Source organism: Pan paniscus, chromosome 21 (genome assembly GCF_029289425.2).
Source record: "Pan paniscus chromosome 21, NHGRI_mPanPan1-v2.0_pri, whole genome shotgun sequence".
Taxonomy (NCBI): domain Eukaryota; kingdom Metazoa; phylum Chordata; class Mammalia; order Primates; family Hominidae; genus Pan; species Pan paniscus.
This window is the reverse complement of record NC_073270.2, coordinates 57,473,627-57,494,513: the sequence shown is the minus strand read 5'-3', so window position 1 is coordinate 57,494,513 and position 20,887 is coordinate 57,473,627. Positions and strand designations below refer to the sequence as shown.

At 46.4% G+C, this 20,887-nt stretch overlaps 1 protein-coding gene across 1 annotated transcript in view; it reads left to right on the top strand.

The window, feature by feature from the left end:
* The window catches only part of ATP9A (ATPase phospholipid transporting 9A (putative)), a 172,545-nt gene that overhangs the window by 27,592 nt on the left and 124,066 nt on the right, over positions 1 to 20,887 (top strand). The window contains exons 2-3 of the mRNA XM_034947069.3: positions 11,803 to 11,947; positions 15,863 to 15,976. Of these exons, the coding sequence (XP_034802960.1) occupies positions 11,803 to 11,947; positions 15,863 to 15,976 (259 nt within the window). The remainder of the gene's footprint in view (positions 1 to 11,802; positions 11,948 to 15,862; positions 15,977 to 20,887) is intronic.

Sequence of the window (20,887 nt, the reverse complement as noted above, 5' to 3'; positions counted from 1 at the left end):
AAAAGAAAGGGATGCTCTCCAGCAGTGTTGCCCAGTAGAACTCTCAGCCATGATGGAATGTTCTGTGTCTGCACAGTCTAGTCCGTAGTTAGTGGTCACATGTAGCTATGGAGCACTCAGTGTGGCCAGGGAAAAGGAATTTTTAATTTTTAATTAATTAATTAAATTAAAATTTAATTTTAATTAATTGAAACTTAAAATAGCCACATGTGGTAGAAGCCGCCAAGGTGGACAGCACAACTGTAAAGAAGTCAGGACAGGATGATAAAATGCAGGCTTTAAGGTGTAGACTGTACTCTTTAAACGTTAGAATTGGGGCCGGGCATTGTGGCTTACATCTGTAATCCCAGCACTTTGAGAGGCTGAGCTGGGAGGATTGCTTGAGCCCAGGAGTTGGAGACCAGCCTGGGCAACATAGTGAGACTGTCTTTACTAAAAATTAAAAAAAAAAAAATTATCCGGGAGTGGTGGCACACACCTGTAGTCCCAGCCACGTGGGAGGCAGAGGCAAGAGGATCACTTGAGCCTGGGGAGAAGGAGGCTGCACTGAGCCATGATGGTGCCACCACAGTCCTGCCTGGGTGATAGAATGAGACCTTGTCTCAAAAAACAAAAACAACAGCACAAAACCCATTAGAATTCAAGACACATAAAACCAACAGGAATGTGTCTTTACACATGGCCCAGCCGTGTGGCAGACAGAAATCTTTTTATTTATTTATGTTTTTGAGACAGGGTTTTGCTCTTGGCGCCCAGGCTGGAGTGCAATGGCACAATCTTGGCTCACTGCAACCTACGCCTCCTGGGTTCAAGCGATTCTTCTGCCTCAGTCTCCAGGGTAGCTGGGATTACAGGTGTCCACCACCACGCCTGGCTATTTTTTTTTTTTTTTTTTGAGATGGAGTCTCTTGTCCATGCTGGAGTACAGTGGCATGATTTTGGCTTACCACAACCTCTGTCTCCTGGGTTCAAGCAATTCTCCTGCCTCAGCCTTCCAAGTAGTTTGAATTACAGGCATGCGCCACCACGCCCATCTAATTTTGTATTTTTAGTAGAGACGGGGTTTCCTCTTGTTGGTTAGGATGGTCTTGAACTCCTGACCTCAGGTGATCGACCCGCCTTGGCCTCCCAAAGTGTTGGGATTACAGGTGTGTGCCACCGTGCCCAGCCTAATTTTTTGTATTTTTTGTAGAGACGGGGTTTCACTATGTTGGTCAGGCTGGTCTTGAACTCCTGACCTCAGGTAATCCACCCGCCTTGACCTCCCAAAGTGCTGGGAATACAGGTGTGAGCCACCGCGCCTGGCCTGCCAGACAGGACTCTTAAAAGATTTTAGGTAGTGGCTAACAGACTCCCAACTAAAATTGGTTTGTGTTGGCTGGGGTGTGGTGGCTCATACCTGTAACCCCAGCACTTTGGGAGGCTGAGGTGGGCAGATCGCTTGAGCCCAGGAGTTTGAGACCAGCCTGGGCTATGTAGGGAGACCCCTGACTCTACAAAAAATTATAAAATATGCCAGGTGTGGTGGTGCATGCCTGTAGTCCCAGCTACTCGGGACGCTGAGGTGGGAGGATTGCTTGAGTCCAGGAGGTTGAGGCTCCAGAGAGCTATGATCTCGCCACTGCGCTGCAGCCTGGGTGACAGAGTGAGACCCTGTCTCTAAATAAATAAATAACAGTGAAACAAAGTAAACTGGCTTGAGCAAAGTAAAGTACAACAAAAGCTATTTTATTGACTCTGAGACTGAAAGTCCAGGGGTGGGTGAATCTTTGCAGTCTCTCAAGGCTATCGGGAACTTCTTGTCTCTGCTGTCCTCCTTGGGGGCTCCATTTTCAGGCCGACTAGTCCCTCAATGGGAACAGGACGTCTGTCCCCTGTCCAGGCATGTTTTCTGCTACCTTAGCAACCCCAGGGAGAAGAGCACATCTTTCCAAGTATTTCTAGCAAAATCCCAGCCAGGGGTCTCACTGTCCCTTCTCAAGCCTGTCACCATGTCCAGAACATCCAGGGCTCTCCCTGGCTAAGCCTGGAGCCTGCGCTCATCATGCCTGAAATTCAGAGATGGGGTTGGGCTCAGCTAAACCCCGTGGAAAGAAGATGGAGGAAATTGACTTTTAAAACCATGATTAAAGAGTAAGTGTAGGTGAGGTCAAGAGATCAAGACCATCCTGGCTAACAAGGTGAAACCCTGTCTCTACTAAAAAAACACAAAAAATTAGCCGGGCGTGGTGGCGGGTGCCTGTAGTCCCAGCTACTTGGGAGGCTGAGGGAGGAGAATGGCGTGAACCTGGGAGGCAGAGCTTGCAGTGAGCCGAGATTGTGTCACCTGCACTCCAGCCTGGGCGACAGAGCAAGACTCCATCTCAAAAAAAAAAAAAAGAGTGAGTGTAGGATAGAAGAAAACTCTATGGCAGTCTAGGACTGAGGGAGTAGACCTAAGAAAGGACGTACTTGGAAGGGGCCCCTCTCTGGGGCCAGGGTTCAGACCTGGTTGGGGACAATGGGGTCCAGACTGTTGGATGGCAAGAAAGTTGGCGGGCTTGCAGGGCCAGAACTGGTCTGCACCCATGGGGAAAGGGGGAAGCAACCTTCCAAGTGCAGGTGGGGCTGGTGAGTCATAGCTGGTGGTTCACACGCGTCCCTCCAGAGTGTTGCTCTGTCACCCAGGGTGGAGTACAGTGGTGTGATCTCAGCTCACTGCAACCTCCGCCTCCCAGGTTCAAGCGATTCTCTTGTCTCAGCCTCCCGAATAGGTGGGACTCAGGCCTACAGGCACCTGCCACCACGCCTGGTTAATTTTTGTAGTTTTAGTGGAGGTGGGGTTTCTCCGTGTTGTCCAGGCTGGTCTCGAACTCCTGACCTCAAGTGATCTACCCGCCTTGGCCTCCCAAAGTGCTGGGATTACAGGCGTGAGCCACCGCGCCCAGCCTCCCTCCAGCATTCTCTACTGAGAAAGCTTAACACTGGAGCACTGTAAAGGAGAGAGGCATACACTTTGTTTTTTATTTATTTTTATTTTATTTTATTTATTTATTTTTTGAGACAGAGTCTTGCTCTGTCGCCCAGACTGTAGTGCAGTGGTGTGATCTCTGCTCACTGCAACCTCCACCTCCCAGGTTCAAGAGATTCTCCTGCCTCAATCCTCCCGAGTACCTGGGACTACAGGTGTGTCATGCGCCACCATGCCCAGCTAACTTTTGTATTTTTAGTAGAGATAGGGTTTCACCACGTTGGCGAGGCTGGTCGTGAACTCCTGACCTCAGGTGATCTGCTCGCCTCGGCCTCCCAAAGTACTGGGATTACAGGCGTGAGTCACCGCGCCTGGCCGAGAGGCATACACTTTCCATGGAGCTTGTGCTGCCCTACTTGCCCCAATCTATATGCAGTTCAATTTGCTTACTTTTTAAAAAATTTTTTAGGCCAGGCACCATGGCTTGTGCCTGTAATCCCGGTACTTTGGGAGGTCACGGGTGGGTGGATCACCTGAGGTCAGGAATTCGAGACCAGCCTGACCAACATGGTGAAACCCTGTCTGTACTAAAAATACAAAAAATTAGCCGGGCGTGGTGTTGGGTGCCTGTAATCCCAGCTACTTGGGAGGCTGAGGCAGGAGAATCGCTTGAACCCAGGAGGTGGAGGTTGCAGTGAGCCAAGATCACACCACTGCACTCCAGCCTGGGCAACAGAGAGAGACTCTGTCTCAAAAAAAAAAAAAATGTTTTAGAGGCTGAGTCTTGCTATGTTGCCCAAGTTGGATTCGAAATCCTGGGCTCAGTGATTCTCCCACTTCAGTCTCCTAAGAATCTGGGATTATAGATACTTAGGATATAGAGTATAGCATATAGATAGGATATAGATCTGCGCCACCACACCTGGCCCTTTCGCTTACTTATTTTACCTGCCTGTCCCGTGCAGGTGTTTGGTTTTGTATCCCCTAGTATGAGTCCTTGAAGCATACAAGTTCAAAAGTTTAGGACCACAGTACCTCTGCTTAGTTTTTTGCTTAGTTAATATCATCTTTAAAATCAATATTGAAAAGTGTAATACATGTTCATAAGAAATTAAAATATGCAGAAGTGGGTACAGCAAAAAGTACAAGTCAGGTGACTTTATTCATCCAACAATTCTCTTTTTTCACTCCCCAGCAATAATACTGTGAGTAGTATCTTTTGTATTCTTTTTCTGTGAATACGCTTCTTAGTCCAACTGGGGTTACTTACTTTTGGTAAGGCTGAATGTATATATATTGGGCCCCACACGTGTGCAAAGAGTGACATGGTAGATTAGTAATCTGTGTAATTAGCAAAGGAAATAATTCATAAGGGAGAGAGGCATAAAGGAAATCTGTCCATTGTGGCAGAGCAGGTATTCAAGGGTGATGTTGGCACTGAGAGGGAGTAAATTGATAAGTGGCTCAAAGGTGAATGGGTACGGGGCAAGAGAGCTCCTGCATGGACCGAACAGTCACTCTTGATGGTCCCCAAAGACCCTTCCAATTTATGAACTGAGAGACTGGGAAAAAAAGTATTGCTGTGAAAGAATTGTGCAGGTGCGGCTGTTCATGGTAGTGCAGGATGCAGAGAGCTCTTAGCCCAGGGTCTGGATCAGACAGGCCTGGGCTCCATTCCTGCTACCACCCCTTAGTAGGAGAGAGAGCGGATGTAGCAGATGATTTTGAGCAGGTCACTGAGTCCTCTGGGGCTCACTTTATCCACTGTAACAATGGGAATGGTGCTAGTACCTTGTAGGATTGTTGTGACCATTAAATGAGACAGTGCATTTCTTTTTCATTTTTGACATTTTAGAGATTGTGCATTTCTACATCTATAACATATCGAGAGTCTGTACCCTAGTACCCTACTCCTCACTCCCCCACTGCCACCCCCCTTAGTCTGGACTGCTCTATAGTCTTGCCTGGATGATGGCACCAGCCTCATAAATAATTCCTGTTTCTGCTTTTTTTGTTGTTGTTCATATAACAGTTTCATTGAGACATAACTCACATACCTTATAATTCACCTATTTAAAGTGTACAATTCAGCAAGTTTTAGTGTATTTGTAGAGTTGTGTAGCTATCACTACAATGTGAGGGCCGGGCGCGGTGGCTCACGCCTGTAATCCCAGCTCTCAGGGAAGCAAGAGGCAGGAGGATAGCTTGAGCCCAGGAGTTCGAGACCTGCCTGGGCAATATAGCGAGACCCCGTTCTCCAGAAAAAGGAAAAAAAAACAAAAACAAAAGACAAAAAAAAAAAAAAATAAGAGTAACTACAATGTGAGAACATTTCATTCCCATAAAAAGAAACCCTATACCCATTATCTGCTTCAGCTCTTGCTCACTGCAGTGTTTTCTCTGACCAGTGGCCTGGGGGACCTTTTAAAACTATAAATGAGATCATGCCACTCTCCTGCTTATAACCTTCAAATGATCCCCACTGTGTATGGAGTAACATCTAGACTCCTTGCCCTGGTGACAAAGCCCTGTGTTGTCCGCCCCCCATCTCCTCCTTCCTTGTCCTTTATCTTCTCCCCGTGATGGGTGCATTTCTGCTGCAGCCAGTCTTTGCATGCTTTGCAAGTGCCAGGCTGCCTCCCACCTCCGGATCTTTGCCTGTGCAGTTCCATCTGCCTGGATTGCACTTCCTTGTATGGGTGCATGGCAGCTTCTTCTTGGCACTCAGCTAAACTGTCCCCTCACCTCCCTGGCCACCCACTCCCGGAGCCACACCCCTTCCCCATTCACTCTCTGGCCCCTGGCCTTATTTTCTTTGGAAGTTGTTTACTGTCTCCCTCCACTAGGCTACAAGGTCCATGGGAGGAGGACCTTGTCTGTCCTGTTCGCTACTGAGTGCCTGGTGCCTAGGCGAGGGCTGGCCACTGTGCAAACACTCAGGGCACACTTTGGGAATGGAGGAGTGACAAAAAGGAAGCTGCTATTACTTGCCTTGTTGTTGTTACTAAGTGTTCAGTATCTATTGACTTGAAATACTATTGACTTGAAAGTCAAATAAGTCCTGTATTAAAAGGTGTAAGTTATATTCAGTGCAGGTGAAGACTGAATGAATGTGGTAACAATCAAATTGGTTAAATGAGATGGGCTTTTGGCTCAGGTAACACAAAGTTCTTATTTTATCCTGTGCCAAACACTCCAGTTTTGCAATGAGATTGCAATGAGGAAGGAGAAGGCAAGGATTCTGTTCCAATGTTTGGTCCCAAAGGACCTAGAATAGTACTTTGTACCGGGTAAGCACTTAATAAAATAATGCTTACTATTATGAATTTAGCTGCAGAAACATTTAGTCCCATAGACAATATGTGTAGAATGTAAAAAATGCAAATCTTACTAAAAGAATATACAGGAAAAGTTCTCCCTACTCCTTCCTCCTGAAAGGGAGCCAGTGTTATTAGCTCGTCATGGAGATTGTCTGTGCTCATGCAAGCATCTCCCTGCATGTATGTCCTCTTGCTTTCGTGCAAAGAATAGCATCCTACACACACCTTTTAGCCCCTTGCTTTTCGGTTTTGTGTATTTTGCAGATTGGGTCATTTTGTGCACACAGCTCTATTTTATTCTTTTTTTTGTTTGTTTCCCCCTGCCTCAGGCTTATTTCTACAAATAGCACAGGAAGATACCAACCCCATGCAGACGGCAGCCCAGAGGTCATACCAATCCTTCTGTCCTCATGTTTGCAGACGGAGATCTCTACTCTGAAGCCTTTTAGGGGCGTGGGCACTTTTGAGAGCCTGAGCTGGAACTGAAGCTGGAGCTGCAGTGTGGGCCTTGGTTTGATTCTTGGCCTTTGGCCAGCACAGCCTAAGACCCTTAGCAGTGCGGGCATGAGCATGCGTCCCAAGTTTGGAGTGGGCAATGTAGGCAAGTCGATGAATTTTGCTGCCGACACCCTTTGAGATCTTGGGCTTAACCTCTTTGGACTTTACAAGGGTCTTGATAGCCTCGGCGTGTGCACTCAGGGCCTTGGTGGTGTTGGCCTGCATCTTCTTCATGCACTTCTTCTTGTACTTCTTGGCAAAGTGCATGTTCCTCAGGAACTTGGGGTTCACCCACTTAAGAAAGTCGTATCTTTGTGACTGGGATTTCTTCCTTTCTTTCTTTCTTTCTTTTTTTAATTTCTTCTTAAAAAAAAAAAAAAAAAAACCAAAATGGGATACACGTGGACTGGGATTTCTTGATGCCATTTCTGTTCCATTTTCGGGCCTGGTTGTGCGTGGTTGTATGTGGACTTGGACGTGTCTGCACCGAACCCACAGCTCCCGAAGTGCCTGGAACCGGAAGAGGACCTTATGCTTTAGAGGGGGTTAGGAATTTCATTTATGGCTTATCCCTGTTTATTTAACCAGTCTTCCTTTGATGAACGGTGTTATGGTCTGAATGTATCCCTTCTCCCTAAATCTGATAGTTGTATGAAGTTGGGCACTGAGGAGGTGATTGGGTCATGAAGGCAGAATCCTCATGAATTCCCTTATAAAAGAGGCAGGAGGGGCTGAGTGCGGTGGCTCACACCTGTAATCCCAACACTTTGGAAGATGAGGTGGGCAGATCACTTGAGCCCAGGAATTTGAGACCAGCCTGGGCTGCATGGTGAAACCCCATCTCTACAAAAAAAAAAAATTACAAAAATTAGCCAGGTGTGATTATGCTTGCCTATAGTCCCAGCTACTTGGGAGGCTGAGAGGTGGGAGGATTGGTTGAGCTTGGAAGGTTGAGGCTGCAACAAGCTGAGATCATGCCACTACACTCCATCCTGGGCGACAGAGTGAGACCCCATCTTAAGAAAAGAAAAAGGCATGAGGGGCCAGGCATGGTGGCACAACTTGTAACCCCACCACCTTGGGAGGCAAAGGTGGGAGGATGGCTTGAGGCCAGGTGTTTGAGACCACCCTGGACACCATAGTGAGACCCTCACTCTACAAAATATTAAAAAATTAGCCAGGCATGGTGGCACATGCCTTTAGTCCCATATACTTGGGAGGCTAAGGTAAGAGGATTGCTTCAGCCCAGGAGTTTGAGGCTGCAGTGAGCTGTGATTGTACCACTGTACACCAGCCTGGGTAATACAGATTTTTTAATTTAAAAAAAAATTTTAAAAAAAGGCCAGGTACAGTGGCTCACGCCTGTAATCCCAGCACTTTGGGAGGCCAAGGCAGGCGGATCACGAGGTCAGGAGTTCAAGACCAGTCTGACCAACATGGTGAAACCCCATCTCTACTTAAAAATACAAAAATTAGCTGGGTGTGGTGGCGCACGCCTGTAATCCCAGCTACTCAGGAGGCTAAGGCAGGAGAATGGCTTGAACCCATTAGGTGGAGGTTGCAGTGAGTGGAGATTGTGCCAGTGCTCTCTAGCCTGGGCAACAGAATTAGACTCTGTCTGGAAAAAAAAAAAAAAAGGCATGAGGAATGGGCCTCACCAGATACTGAATATATTGGTGTCTCCATCTTGGACTTTGCAGCCTCCAGAACTATGAGCAATACATTTCCTTGTTTGTAAATTACATAGTCTAAGGTATTTTGTTATAGTAGCGGGAAGGGACTGAAACAAATGGTTAGATTTGTTTCCAATCTCTTGCTCCCATAGTGCAGTGAGTGACCTGTACTTTGTGCATATGCACAAAGGTGATAGGCTAAGTAATTAATAAATAGCATAACTGTAACCGGATAGCTTGATGTGTGGAAACTTCTGCTAAAACAAAACAGAACAAAAATTTTGTATAAACAGTCAACCTGACAGTTTGTGATTCTCTTAAATTCATTTTTCATCTTTCATTAGAACTGTACAACTATGAAGACAGTCATTACTAGATTATTATAGGATAGGGAGAGAATTACTGGCTCTTAGAGGAGTCAGTCTTCACCATCCAGTAAGGTTTCTGCAAATACGGTGATGCGCTTTCTGTCAAATGAATCTTCCTTCGCTCCTCTCCTCCTTCCCCTTTTTCTCCCATCCTTTTCCTCTCCCCCTCCCTCTTTGCTTCCTCCATCCATTCAAAATGTATTCAGTGAGTGTCCACTGATGGCCAGCATGGGTGATTTGCACTTGGAAACAGGAGTGGCGAGAGTGGTTGGACTCCTTGAGGCTTCTGTGTGTGTCTCTGGCTTTTGGACAACTTAGAAAGGGGCCAACAGGAATGAGTTACTAGAAGTGAAACATTAGCAGAGCCACATTCCACCATGAATGCTGGTTTACTGGAATGAGGATGCTATTTTTAAGAAAGAGCATTGTGTTTCATCATGGAAATTTTGAGCATCTGAGCAGGCAGCCTGCTGGCTCGCTCATCTTTAAGGTCCTGATGGACAGAGGCTGTGTTTTCTTAGCTCTATACCCCAGCACCCACCAGGACCTGCTCTGTGGGAACAAGGGAAGAAGGAAGGTCTGTGGTGGACGAGTAATATGTGAGTTGTTGGTTTCACCTCAGCTGGCGACATCCCAGGGGGCTGGCAGGGCTGGGACCTTGCCTCAGCCTTTGAGTGCTGGGGCGGTGAGGTGAGAGGTCCAGCGAGGGACGTTTTTGTTGCAGTTTTTTGGGAGCTTGTACTTCTCAGAATGCCTTGTTTAATAAAGCTCTCCTGAAGGACAAGCTGCCCTTTTTGGGGTCCTCAGAGCACCTCGTTTTGCCAGAGCAGCCCAGATTCCTAGGTGTTCCTTTGCCTCGTGGGAGGGTGACCTGGGAGTGGGGGTGCTGATGTTGGCACCAATGAGCTGTCCTGTTGGGAAAACCACGTTGGGGGCGCCCTTGGGGTCGTTCTGCCGACAGCTGGTGTGCTGGCTTCTCTCCAGGTTATATCGAGCTCTGAGACATCATCTTTGTGGCTTGCTCCTCTAATGTGTTGCTGAAAAGGAAAGCTGGGGGTGGAGAGGAGATTCCCCCGCTCCCCCTTTTCCTTTATATAGCAATCTTGGTGGAACTAGCAGCTGTGACAGCATGGGGTGGGGAGAAGACACTAGGCTTTGGAATAAGGCTGACACAGTTCAAGGCCAGACCCAGCTGTTTCTTACGTCTCTGCAAACTTGGGTGCTTTAGCTGTTCCAAGCTTCTCTTTTTTTTTTTTGGAGATGGAGTCTCCCTCTGTCACCCAGGCTGGAGTGCAGTGGCATGATCTTGGCTCACTGCAACCTCCGCCTCCCGAGTTCAAGCTATTCTTGAACTCAGCCTCCCCGGTAGCTGGGATTATAGGCGTCTGCCACCACACCCGGGTAATTTTTGTAATTCTAGTAGAGATGGGGTTTCACCATGTTGGCCAGGCTGGTCTTGAACTCCTGACCTCAGGTACCTCTGCCTGCCTCGGCCTCCCAAAGTGCTGGGTTTACAGGCGTGAGCCACCTCGCCTGGCCCAAGCTTCTCTCTTATCTGTGAAGCATAGATGTAATAATAGTACTTACTGTGATATATTTATTTTCTTAAATCCTTTTATTCTAAAATAAAGCCTACCTTTAAAAAATTATTATTATTTTTATTTATTTATTTGAGACGGAGTCTCGCTCTGTTGCCCAGGCTGGAGTGCAGTGGCAATAGCTCACTGCAACCTCCGCCTACTGGGTTCAAGCGATTCTCCTGCCTCAGCCTCCCGAGTAGCTGGGATTATAGGCACCTGCCACCATGCCTGGCTAATTTTTGTATTTTCAGCAGAGACGGGGTTTCACCATCTTGGTCAGGCTGATCTCGAACTCCTGACCTCATGATCCGCCTGCCTCGGCCTACCAAAGTGCTGGGATTTACAGGCATGAGCCACTGTGCCTGGCTAAAAAATTTAATTTTTAATAGAGATGAGAGTCTCACTTTGTTGCCCAGCCTGGTGTCAATCTCCTGGCCCCAAATGATCCTCTTGCCTTGGCCTCCCAAAGTGTTGGGATTACAGGCATAAACCACCATGGCTGGCCGAATCTTACTTTTTGGAACACAGTCTTGTGCCACATAATGACATATCAACCAACCACAGACCACATATATAACAGTGGCCCCATTAGATTAGAATACTGTATTTTTACTGTATTTTTTCTATATGTAGATATGTTTAGAGACACAAGTACTTACCATTGTGCTACCACTGCCTGTCTTATTCAGTACAGTCTCATGCTGTGCAGGTTTGTAGCTGAGGAATAATAGGCTGTACCATTCAGCCTAGTGCACAGCAGGTGATGGCAGCCAGGTTGTGTAAGTCACTCTAGAATGTTCCCACAGTGCCGAAATGGCCTAATGTGTTTCTTAGAGCGTATCCCTGTCGCTTAACAATGCATGACTAAATAATTTGGGATTGGGGACAAAGCATCTTTTTATTTATTTATTTATTTATTTTTTGAGACGAAGTCTCACTCTTTCGCCAGGCTGGAGTGCAGTGGTGTGATCTTGGCTCACTGCGACCTCCGCCTCTTGGTCTCAAGCGATTATCCTCCCTCAGCCTCCTGAGTAGCTGGGATTACAGGCACGTGCCAACATGCCCGGCTAATTTTTGTATTTTTTAGTACAGACGGGATTTCACCATGTCAGCCAGGATGGTCTCGATCTCTTGACCTTGTGATCCGCCCACCTCGGCCTCCCAAAGTGCTGGGATTACAGGCGTGAGCCACCGCGCCTGGCTGGGACAAAGCATTTTTTATTTGGACCACAGCTTCATGGGAGCTTCTGCTCTGTTTTCTTGTTTCACTGAAAGATGAAGCCTCAAATATGGCTGTGGTCCTGAGCCAGAGAAGATGCTGTAGAGAAAAGCAGTCTGCGAAGAGTGGGCAGACATGAGCACAGCCTCGATGTGTGGGCGTGGCCTTGATGCGTGGGTCTTTCTTTCCCACAGGTGCTGCGAGTGGCTGAGATGCTGCGGTGGAGGGGAGGCCAGGCCCCGCACTGTCTGGCTGGGGCACCCCGAGAAGAGAGACCAGAGGTATCCTCGAAATGTCATCAACAATCAGAAGTACAATTTCTTCACCTTTCTTCCTGGGGTACGTGCAGGCAGGGACCGCGTTCTTTTCTTTTTTCCATCACAAATACATGCATTGGTACAGATGTTATGTCATGTCATGTCATGTCATGTCATGTCATGTTATTTTTTAGACGGAGTCTTACTCTGTCGCCCAGGCTGGAGTGCAGTGGCGCAATCTTGGCTCACTGCAACCTCCGCCTCCTGAGTTCAAGCGATTCTCCTGCCTCATCCTCCCGAGTAGCTGGGATTATAGGCATATGCCACCACGCGTGGCTAATTTTTGCATTTTTAGTAGAGATGGGGTTTCACCATGTTGGCCAGGCTGGTCTTGAACTCCTGACATCAGGTGATCCACCCACTTCAGCCTCCCAAAGTGCTGGGATTACAGATGTGAGCCACCTTGCCCGCCGGTACAGTCTTAAAAGACTGAGTTCTGTGTGGCAGATGTCAGTGACTTTTCTGTGCCACCTTAGTCCCTGGTTGTTCATCTTCCCTGGGTTCAGCACTGGGTAGTGGCGGGGTTGGAGGTGGGGTGGGGTGGAGGGGGCACCTGCCTTCTCTCTGCAAGGCTGTGACCCCACCTGCTCAGTTAGAGTAACTTCACATGTATTTGGTGTGCTAAGCCTAAGAATGAAAAAGACATTCTGGGGACCTAGCATTATGACCAAAAGAGCAGAAAAGAATGTCAGCAGTGCTTAAATTTCCCCCCATCATGACACATGTAGTCAATATTGGCAAGTTGGGAGATAATAGCTTAGAGGAGAAAAAATAAAGATGCATTTTAATCTTACCATCTATAGAGAGAATTTTCATTAATATTTTTGCTAATAATAAATGTTTCTGGTGGCATAACACTTCCACATTAACTTACACAAATCTGTGGACATGTACTCAGCAAACCTTCTCCCCAGCATGCACATAAATTAAATATCTATTTTTATCCAGCACAGCCTCCAAACACACACCAGTTGACTTTGAGAAGCAGCAGTAGCAATCAGCTCCAATGCAGAAAGGAACATAATGGTAGTGTTAGATATTGAGTGATAGTACAGAGGCACAAATCTATTATATAGTCGAGTTCAAGGTCAATTGGAATTTGTTTTTTAAGAGACCAGATCTCACTGTCTTGCCTGGGCTGGAGTGCAGTGGCATGATCAGAGCTTATTGCAGCCTCAGACTCCTGGGCTCAAGCCATGCTCGTCTCTCAGCCTCCCAAACAGCAATTTGAATTTTTTTTTTTTTTTTTTTTTTGAGATCGAGTCTCGCTCTGTCGCCCAGGCTGGAGCACAGTGAGTCATCTTGGCTCACTGCAACCTCCGCCTCCCGGGTTCAAGCAATTCTCCTGCCTCAGCCTCCCAAGTAGCTGGGATCACAGGCACCCACCACCATGCCCGGCTAATTTTTTGTATTTTTAGTAGAGACGGGGTTTCACCATGTTGGCCAGGCTGGTCTCGAACTCCTGACCTCAGGTGATCCACCCACCTTGGCCTCCCAAAGTGCTGGGATTATAGGCACGAGCCAACGCTCCCAGCCGTGAATGTTTTTAAGGGTGATTTTGACTATATTCATTGCCGGTTTCCTCAACTCCCCCCAACTCTCAGTACCTCAAGTGAGGAATAGGTTTATTCTCATTCATGGAAAGTCTGATGCAGACTGGGCCACACTCCTCCATTTCCTGGCTATGCCACCTGGACTATGTGGCCACCAAAGTCACCAGAGTGGCGCAAGAGGCACCAATGGCTCTTAGCTGCCTTAGCCTCAACGAGACACAGTACGTCCATTCATTACCTATTGGCCCAAACTAGTCATGTGGTCTCAGTCTAACTCTCGGGTGCGTGCCAATGGTCAGAACCACACTAGCACCTAGCTGCTCCCCAGGGGAGGATTTGACTGTGTTATTTTATGGAGTTGAGGTCATATTGTGGACATAGCCTTTTTTCTTTTTTTGAGACAGAGTCTCCCTCTGTTGCCCAGGCTGGTGCACAATGGCGTGATCTCGGCTCACTGCAACCTCCACCTCCCGGGTTTAAGTGATTCTCCTGCCTCAGCCTCCTGAGTAGCTGGGATTACAGGCGCGTGCCCCCATGTCCGGCTACTTTTTTTATTTTTTAGTAGAGACGGGGTTTCACCATGTTGGCCAGGCTGGTCTTGAACTCCTGACCTCGTGATTCATCAGCCTCGGCTTCCCAAATTGCTGGGATTACAGGCGTGAGCTACTGTGTGCGGCCATGTAACTTTTTAAAAATTATTTTTTATTTTATTTTTTGAAGATGAGGTTTCACTTTTTATTTTTTGGGGTGGGGGACTCACTGTCACCCAGGCGGGAGTGCAGTGACATGATCTCGGCTCACTACTATCTCCGCCTTCTGGGCTCAATTGATCCTCCCACTTCAGCCTCCTGAGTAGCTGGGACTACGGGTGCATGCCACCAGTCTTGGCTAATATTTGTATTTTTTGTAGTGATGGGGTTTTACCATGTTGCCATGGCTGGTCTTGAACTCTTGAGCTCAAGCCATCTGCCAACCTCGGCCTCCCAAAATGCTGGGATTACAGACATGTACCACCACGTCTGGACCTGTTGTGGACGTAACTTTTTTTTTTTTGAGATGGAGTTTTGCTCTGTCACCCAGGCTGGAGTGTAGTGGCGCGATCTCAGCCCACTGCAACGTCTGCCTCTTGTGTTCAAGCGATTCTCCTGCCTCAACCTCCTGAGTAGCCTACAGGCGCTTGGCTAATTTTTTGTATTTTTGTAGAGACGGGGTTTCACCTTGTTGGGCAGGATGGTCTTGATATCCTGAACTTGTGATCCTTCTGCCTCAGCCTCCCAAAGTGCTGGGATTACAGGTGTGAGCCTCTGCGCCTGGCGGGACATAACTTTTTATCTTTCTTTTTGCGCTCAACCTTATAGCATAAGCATTTTCCGCAAAAACCTCCTAAACAACAGAGCAAGACTCCGTCTCAAAAAAAAAAAAAAAAGAAAAAAAAAAAGAAATAACACAGTCTGGACGCAGTGGCTTAGGTCTGTAATCCCAACACTTTGGGAGGCTGAAGTGGGAGGATCGCTTGAGCCCAGGAGTTCAAGGCCAGCCTGGGCAACATAGGGAGACCCTGTCTCTACAAATAGCAGAAAATTTAGCTGGGCATGGTGGTGCATGCTTGTGATTTCAGCTACTTGGGAGGCTGTGACAGGAGGATCGCCTGAGCCCAGGAGTTCGAGGCTGCAGTGAGCTACTTTACGCCACTGGACTCCAGGCTGGGTGACAGAGCGAGACCTGGTCTCAAAAAACAAAACCAAACCCCAAAACACACATAACATAGTTGATGCCCCTGTGTGCACCTCCATGTTAGATTTTACCCCTTCCCCAGGAAGTAACTACTCTTCTGATTTGGTATTTACGATTTCCATGTATATCATTATTTACTCTTTCTTTTACAAATGATGCTTTTATTATCCATGTATGTTTTTCTAAACAACATATGGAAGTGTTTAAGCTGTATGTGAAAAGTATCGTGTAAATTGTATTCTAAAGCAGGATTTTTTTTTTTTTTTTTGGAGACAGAGTTTCGCTCTTGTTGCCCAGGCTGGAGTGCAATGGTGCGATCTTGGCTCACTGCGACTTCCTCCTCCCGGGTTCAAGCAGTTCTCCTGCTTCAGCCTCCTGAGTAGCTGGGATTATAGGTGCCTGCCACCACGCCTAGCTAATTTTTGTATTTTTAGTAGAGACAGGGTTTCGCCATGTTGGTCAGGCTGGTCTCGAATCCTGACCTCAGGTGAGCCGCCTGCCTCGGCCTCCCAAAGTTCTGGGATTATAGGCGTGAACCACCACGCCTGGCTGCAGGAATGTTTTTAAATGTTATTCATTTCCCACCAAATGTTCCAGATCTCATCAGACAAGCCCTGAGTGTCTTTCTCTGTTGTCTCCCTCCACTCCAGGTGCTGTTCAACCAGTTCAAATACTTTTTCAACCTCTATTTCTTACTTCTTGCCTGCTCTCAGTTTGTTCCTGAAATGAGACTTGGTGCACTTTATACCTACTGGGTTCCCCTGGTAAGTTAATCGGCATTGTTTGTTCAGTAACCTTAGAGGTTTGGAAACAGAAAGTTCTTTGTTTCTCTCACTCAGGCATCTGGAATGGGATGGTGGCCTTGTAAGGGAAAGGATGCCCTTAGACCAACACATTGGGAGTCTCTGAGACTTTAACGTTGAAGCTCCATTTCATATACCGCCTGGATCAAACTATAGCAAAGCCTGTGCCATTCATTTATTCGTTTAGCTGTTGGGTCTTGCATTATCTCAACAAGGATTTATTGTATGCTTATTATATATGGCACAAATCTAGACTCTGGCAACACAGAGGCAAATGAGAAAGACAAATCCCCTGTCCTCATGGATTATATCACTGGTTGAGCATCCCAAATCCAAAATCTCAAATGGTCTAAAATCTGGCCAGGCACGGTGGCTCATGCCTGTAGTCCTAGCACTTTGGGAGGCCGGGGTGGGAGGATTGCCTGAGGCCAGGAGTTTGAGACCAGCCTGGGCAACATGGTGAAACCCATCTCTACTAAAAATATAAAAATTAGTGGGGTGTGGTGGCACGCGCCTGTAGTCCCAACTACTTGTGAGGCTGAGGCAGGAGAATCGCTTGAACCTGAGAGGCAGAGGTTGCAGTAAGTTGACATCACGCCACTGCACTCCAGCCTGGGTGATGGAAAGAGACCTGTCTCAAAACAAAAACAAAAACAAACAAACAAATTCCAAATAAATAAATCTAAAATCTAAAACTTTTGAGCACTAACATGGGACTCAAAGGAAATGCTCACTGGAGCATTTTGGATTTCAGATTTTCAGAATTTGAGATGCTTAACTGGTAAGGATGGCACAGATGTCCCCCAATCTGAAAACATCTGCAATCTCAAACACTTTGGCTTCCAAGCATTCTGCATCAGGGATGCTCACCTTGTATTTGAATTGTTTCCTGGGATCACATTTTCTTTTTACCCAATGTAGAGTATTTGAGTGTGAGGGGTTGGAAAAGTAGCAGAATCTATGCTTTTGTGCATGTGATGTGTAGCAGAACCGAGTAGCCCCTCTGTTCCTTCCCTCGCCTCCTTTTCTTTCTCCATTGATTTGGCAGATGGTGGTTGAGCACCTGCTGTGTGCCAGGCCCTGTGCTGGGTTCTGGGGGTGCAGCAATGAACAGAGTAGACAAATATTTCTGCCCTGTGGGGCTGACATTCAGAGGGGATAGACAATAAACCAGTAAATGAAATTGTTACAAATTGTGAAAAGTGCTCTGAAGGTAACAGAATAAGGTCGTAGGACAGATGGGGTATCCCAGATACATTTAGTATTTTTTACATGAATGAAGGTGAAGGGTAGGAGATGTGAAGGGGCAGCCTTAGCCTGTGTGGCTGTGAAAGGCCTCCTGAGGAGTGATGGGAAGGAGACTATTCCAGGGGGCAGTGATGCAAAGGCCCTGCAGCAGGCATGTGCTTAGAGCATTTGAGAAACAGAAAGAGGTCCAATGTAACTGAGCTATGGAGAGGGCAGAATGGATACCCTTTTTTCTCCAAACTGAGGTATTATGAAATGCAGTTGCTGTTTATATTCTCAACAAGTGGGACCCGGGGGGGAACACTTGGATTCTCTGTTCATAAATCTCATTAACATTTTTATTTTTATTTATTTATTTATTTTTGAGATGGAGTTTTGCTCTTATTGCCCAGGTTGGAGTGTAGTGGCGCAATTTCAGCTCACCACAACCTCTGCCTCCTGGGTTCAAGCGATTCTTCTGCCTCAGCCTCCCGAGTAGCTGGGATTACAGGTGCCCGCCACTGTGCCCAGCTAATTTTTTGTATTTTTAGTAGAGATGGGTTTCACTCTGTTGGCCAGGCTGGTCTCAAACGACTGATCTCAGGCGATCCACCCACCTCGGCCTCCCAAAGTGCTGGGATTATAGGCGTGAGACACCGCATCTGGCTCTATTTTTATTTTTAATTAAAGAATTTGCTTTTAGGCCGGGCGCGGTGGCTCACACCTGTAATTCCAGCATTTTGAGAGGCTGAGATGGGCGGATCAAGAGGTCAAGAGATCAAGACCATCCTGGCCAACATGGTGAAACCCCGTCTCTATTAAAAATATAAAAATTAGCTGGGCTTGGTGGCATGCACCTGTAGTCCCAGCTACTCAGGAGGCTGAGGCAGGAGAATCACTTGAATCCGGGAGGCGGAGGTGGCAGTGAGCGCCACTGTACTCCAGCCTGGTCAACAGAGCGAGACTCCGTCTCAAAAAAAAAAAAAAAAAAAAAAAGAATTTGCTGTTGCCCAGGCTGTAGTGCAGTGTGCAATCATAGCTCACTGCAGCCTTGAATTCCTATGCTAAAGGAATCCTCCTGCCTCAGCCCCCTGTGTGGCTGGGACTACAGGCACATGCCACCATGCCTGGATAATTTTTTTTTTAATTCTTTTTTTTCCTATAGGTTATTGGGGTACAGGTGGTATGTTGTTACATGAGTAAGTTCTTTAGTGGTGATTTGTGAGATTTTGGCACACTCATCACCCGAGCAGTATACACTGCACCCTATTTGTTGTGTTTTATCCCTTGCCTCCCTCCCCACTCTTTCCCCCAAGTCCCCAAAGTCCATTGCATCATTCTTATGCCTTTGTGTCCTCATAGCTTAGCTCCCACATATTAGTGAAAACATATGATGTTTGGTTTTCCATTCCTGAGTTACCTCACTTAGAATAATAGTCTCCAGTCTCATCCAGGTCACTGCAAATGCTGTTAATTCATTCCTTTTTATGGGTGAGGAGTAGTCCATTGAATATATATACCACAGTTTATTTATCCACTCGTCGATTGATGGGCATCAATCTCTACTAAAAATACAAAAAATTAGCTGGGCATAGTGGCGGGCGTCTGTAATCCCAGCTACTGGGGTTGGTTCCACGATTTTGCAATTGTGAATTGTGCCACTATAAATGTGTGTGCAAGTATCTTTTTCGTATAATGACTTCTTTTCCTCTGGGTAGAACCAGTAGTGGGATTGGTGGATCAATGGTAGTTCTTCTTTTAGTTCTTTAAGGAATCTCCACACTGTTTTCCATAGTGGTTGTATTTACATTCCCACCAGCAGTGTAGAAGTGTTCCCTGTTCACTGCATACACGCCAACATCTACTGTTTTTTGATTTTTAGATTATGGCCATTCTTGCAGGAGTAAGGTGGTATCGCATTGTGGTTTCGATGTGCATTTCCCTGATCATTAGTGATGTTGATCATTTTTTCATATGTTTGTTGGCCATTTGTGTATCTTCTTTTGAAAATTGTCTATTCATGTCCTTAGTCCACTTATTGATGGGATTGTTTGTTTTTTTCTTACTGATTTGTTTGAGTTCTTTGTAGATTCTGGATGTTAGTCCTTTATCAGATGTATAGATTGTGAAGATTTTCTCCCACTCTGTGGGTTGTCTGTTTACTCTGCTGACTGTTCCTCTTGCCGTGTAAAAGCTCTTTAGTTTAGTTAAGTCCCAACTATTTATCTTTGTTTTTATTGCATTTGCTTTTGGGTTCTTGGTCATGAATCCTTGCCTAAGCCAATGTCTAGAAGGGTTTTTCCAATGTTATCTTCTAGAATTTTTATAGTTTCAGGACTTAGATTTAAGTCCTTAATCCATCTTGAGTTGATTTTTTGTATAAGATGAGAGATGAGGATCCAGTTTCATTCTCCTACATGTGGCTAGCCAGTTATCCCAGCACCATTTGTTGAAAAGGGTGTCCTTTCCCCCACTTTACGTTTTTGTTTGTTTTGTTGAAGAGCAGTCGGCTGTAAGTATTTGGGTTTATTTCTGGGTTCTCTATTCTGTTCCATTGATCTATGTGCCTATTTTTATACCAGTACCATGCTGTTTTGGTGACTATGGCCTTATAGTATAGTTTGAAATCAGGTAGTGTGATACCTCCAGATTTGTTCTTTTTGCTTAGTCTTGCTTTCACTATGCAGGCTCTTTTTTGGCTCCATATGAATTTTAGAATTGTTTTTTCTTTTTTCTTTTTGTTTTGTTTTTTTTTTTTGAGATGGAGTCTTGCTCTGTCACCCAGGCTGGAGTGTAGTGGTGTGATCTTGGCTCACTGTAAGCTCCGCCTCCCAGGTTCATGCCATTCTCCTGCCTCAGCCTCCCGAGTAGCTGGGACTACAGGCACCTGCCACCACGCCTGGCTAATTTTTTTTGTATTTTTAGTAGAGACGGGGTTTCACCTGTGTTAGCCAGGATGGTCTTGATCTCCTGACCTGGTGATCCACCCACCTTGGCCTCCCAAAGTGCTGGGATTACAAGCATGAGCCACTGCGCCTGGCCCAAGAATTGTTTTTTCTAATTCTGTGAAGAACGATGCTCTTGGCTAATTTTAAAGTTTTATGTAGAGACGGGATCTCATTATGTGACACATACTCATCTCCAACTCCTGGGCTCAGGAATCCACCTACCTTGGCCTTCCAAGGTGCTAGGATTACAGATATGAGCCGACACGCCCAACTTATTAAATTTTTTTGACTAAGAGAAAGTTGTAAACATAAAGATTTAGGCTCTCCTTAAAGAAACAAAAACAATAAACCTTTTTGCTGTTGGCAGTAGGTGAGGGATGATAAGGATTTGGTGTAGACGTGCTTTTGGAGTGGAGGAAGCCAGATGCTCAGGGACCAGGGAGTGGGTGTGCATACGCCGTACGTGCCATGTTATCAGACAAGTGATACCAGCAGCTCTTGCCCTGAGAAGAGGAAGGGAGGTCATTTCTTCCACACAAACAATGCAGGTGCTTCTGGAATGACGAGAATAGTTCTTTTCTGCTCTGAGTCATTTTGGGGTGAAGTAGCATCCTGAGAGCTAGAGAGGCCCTTTATCCAAGCATCCCTCCCCCTCTGATAACAGACATTCCTGCCTGTATCAGGTGGCATGCTTAAC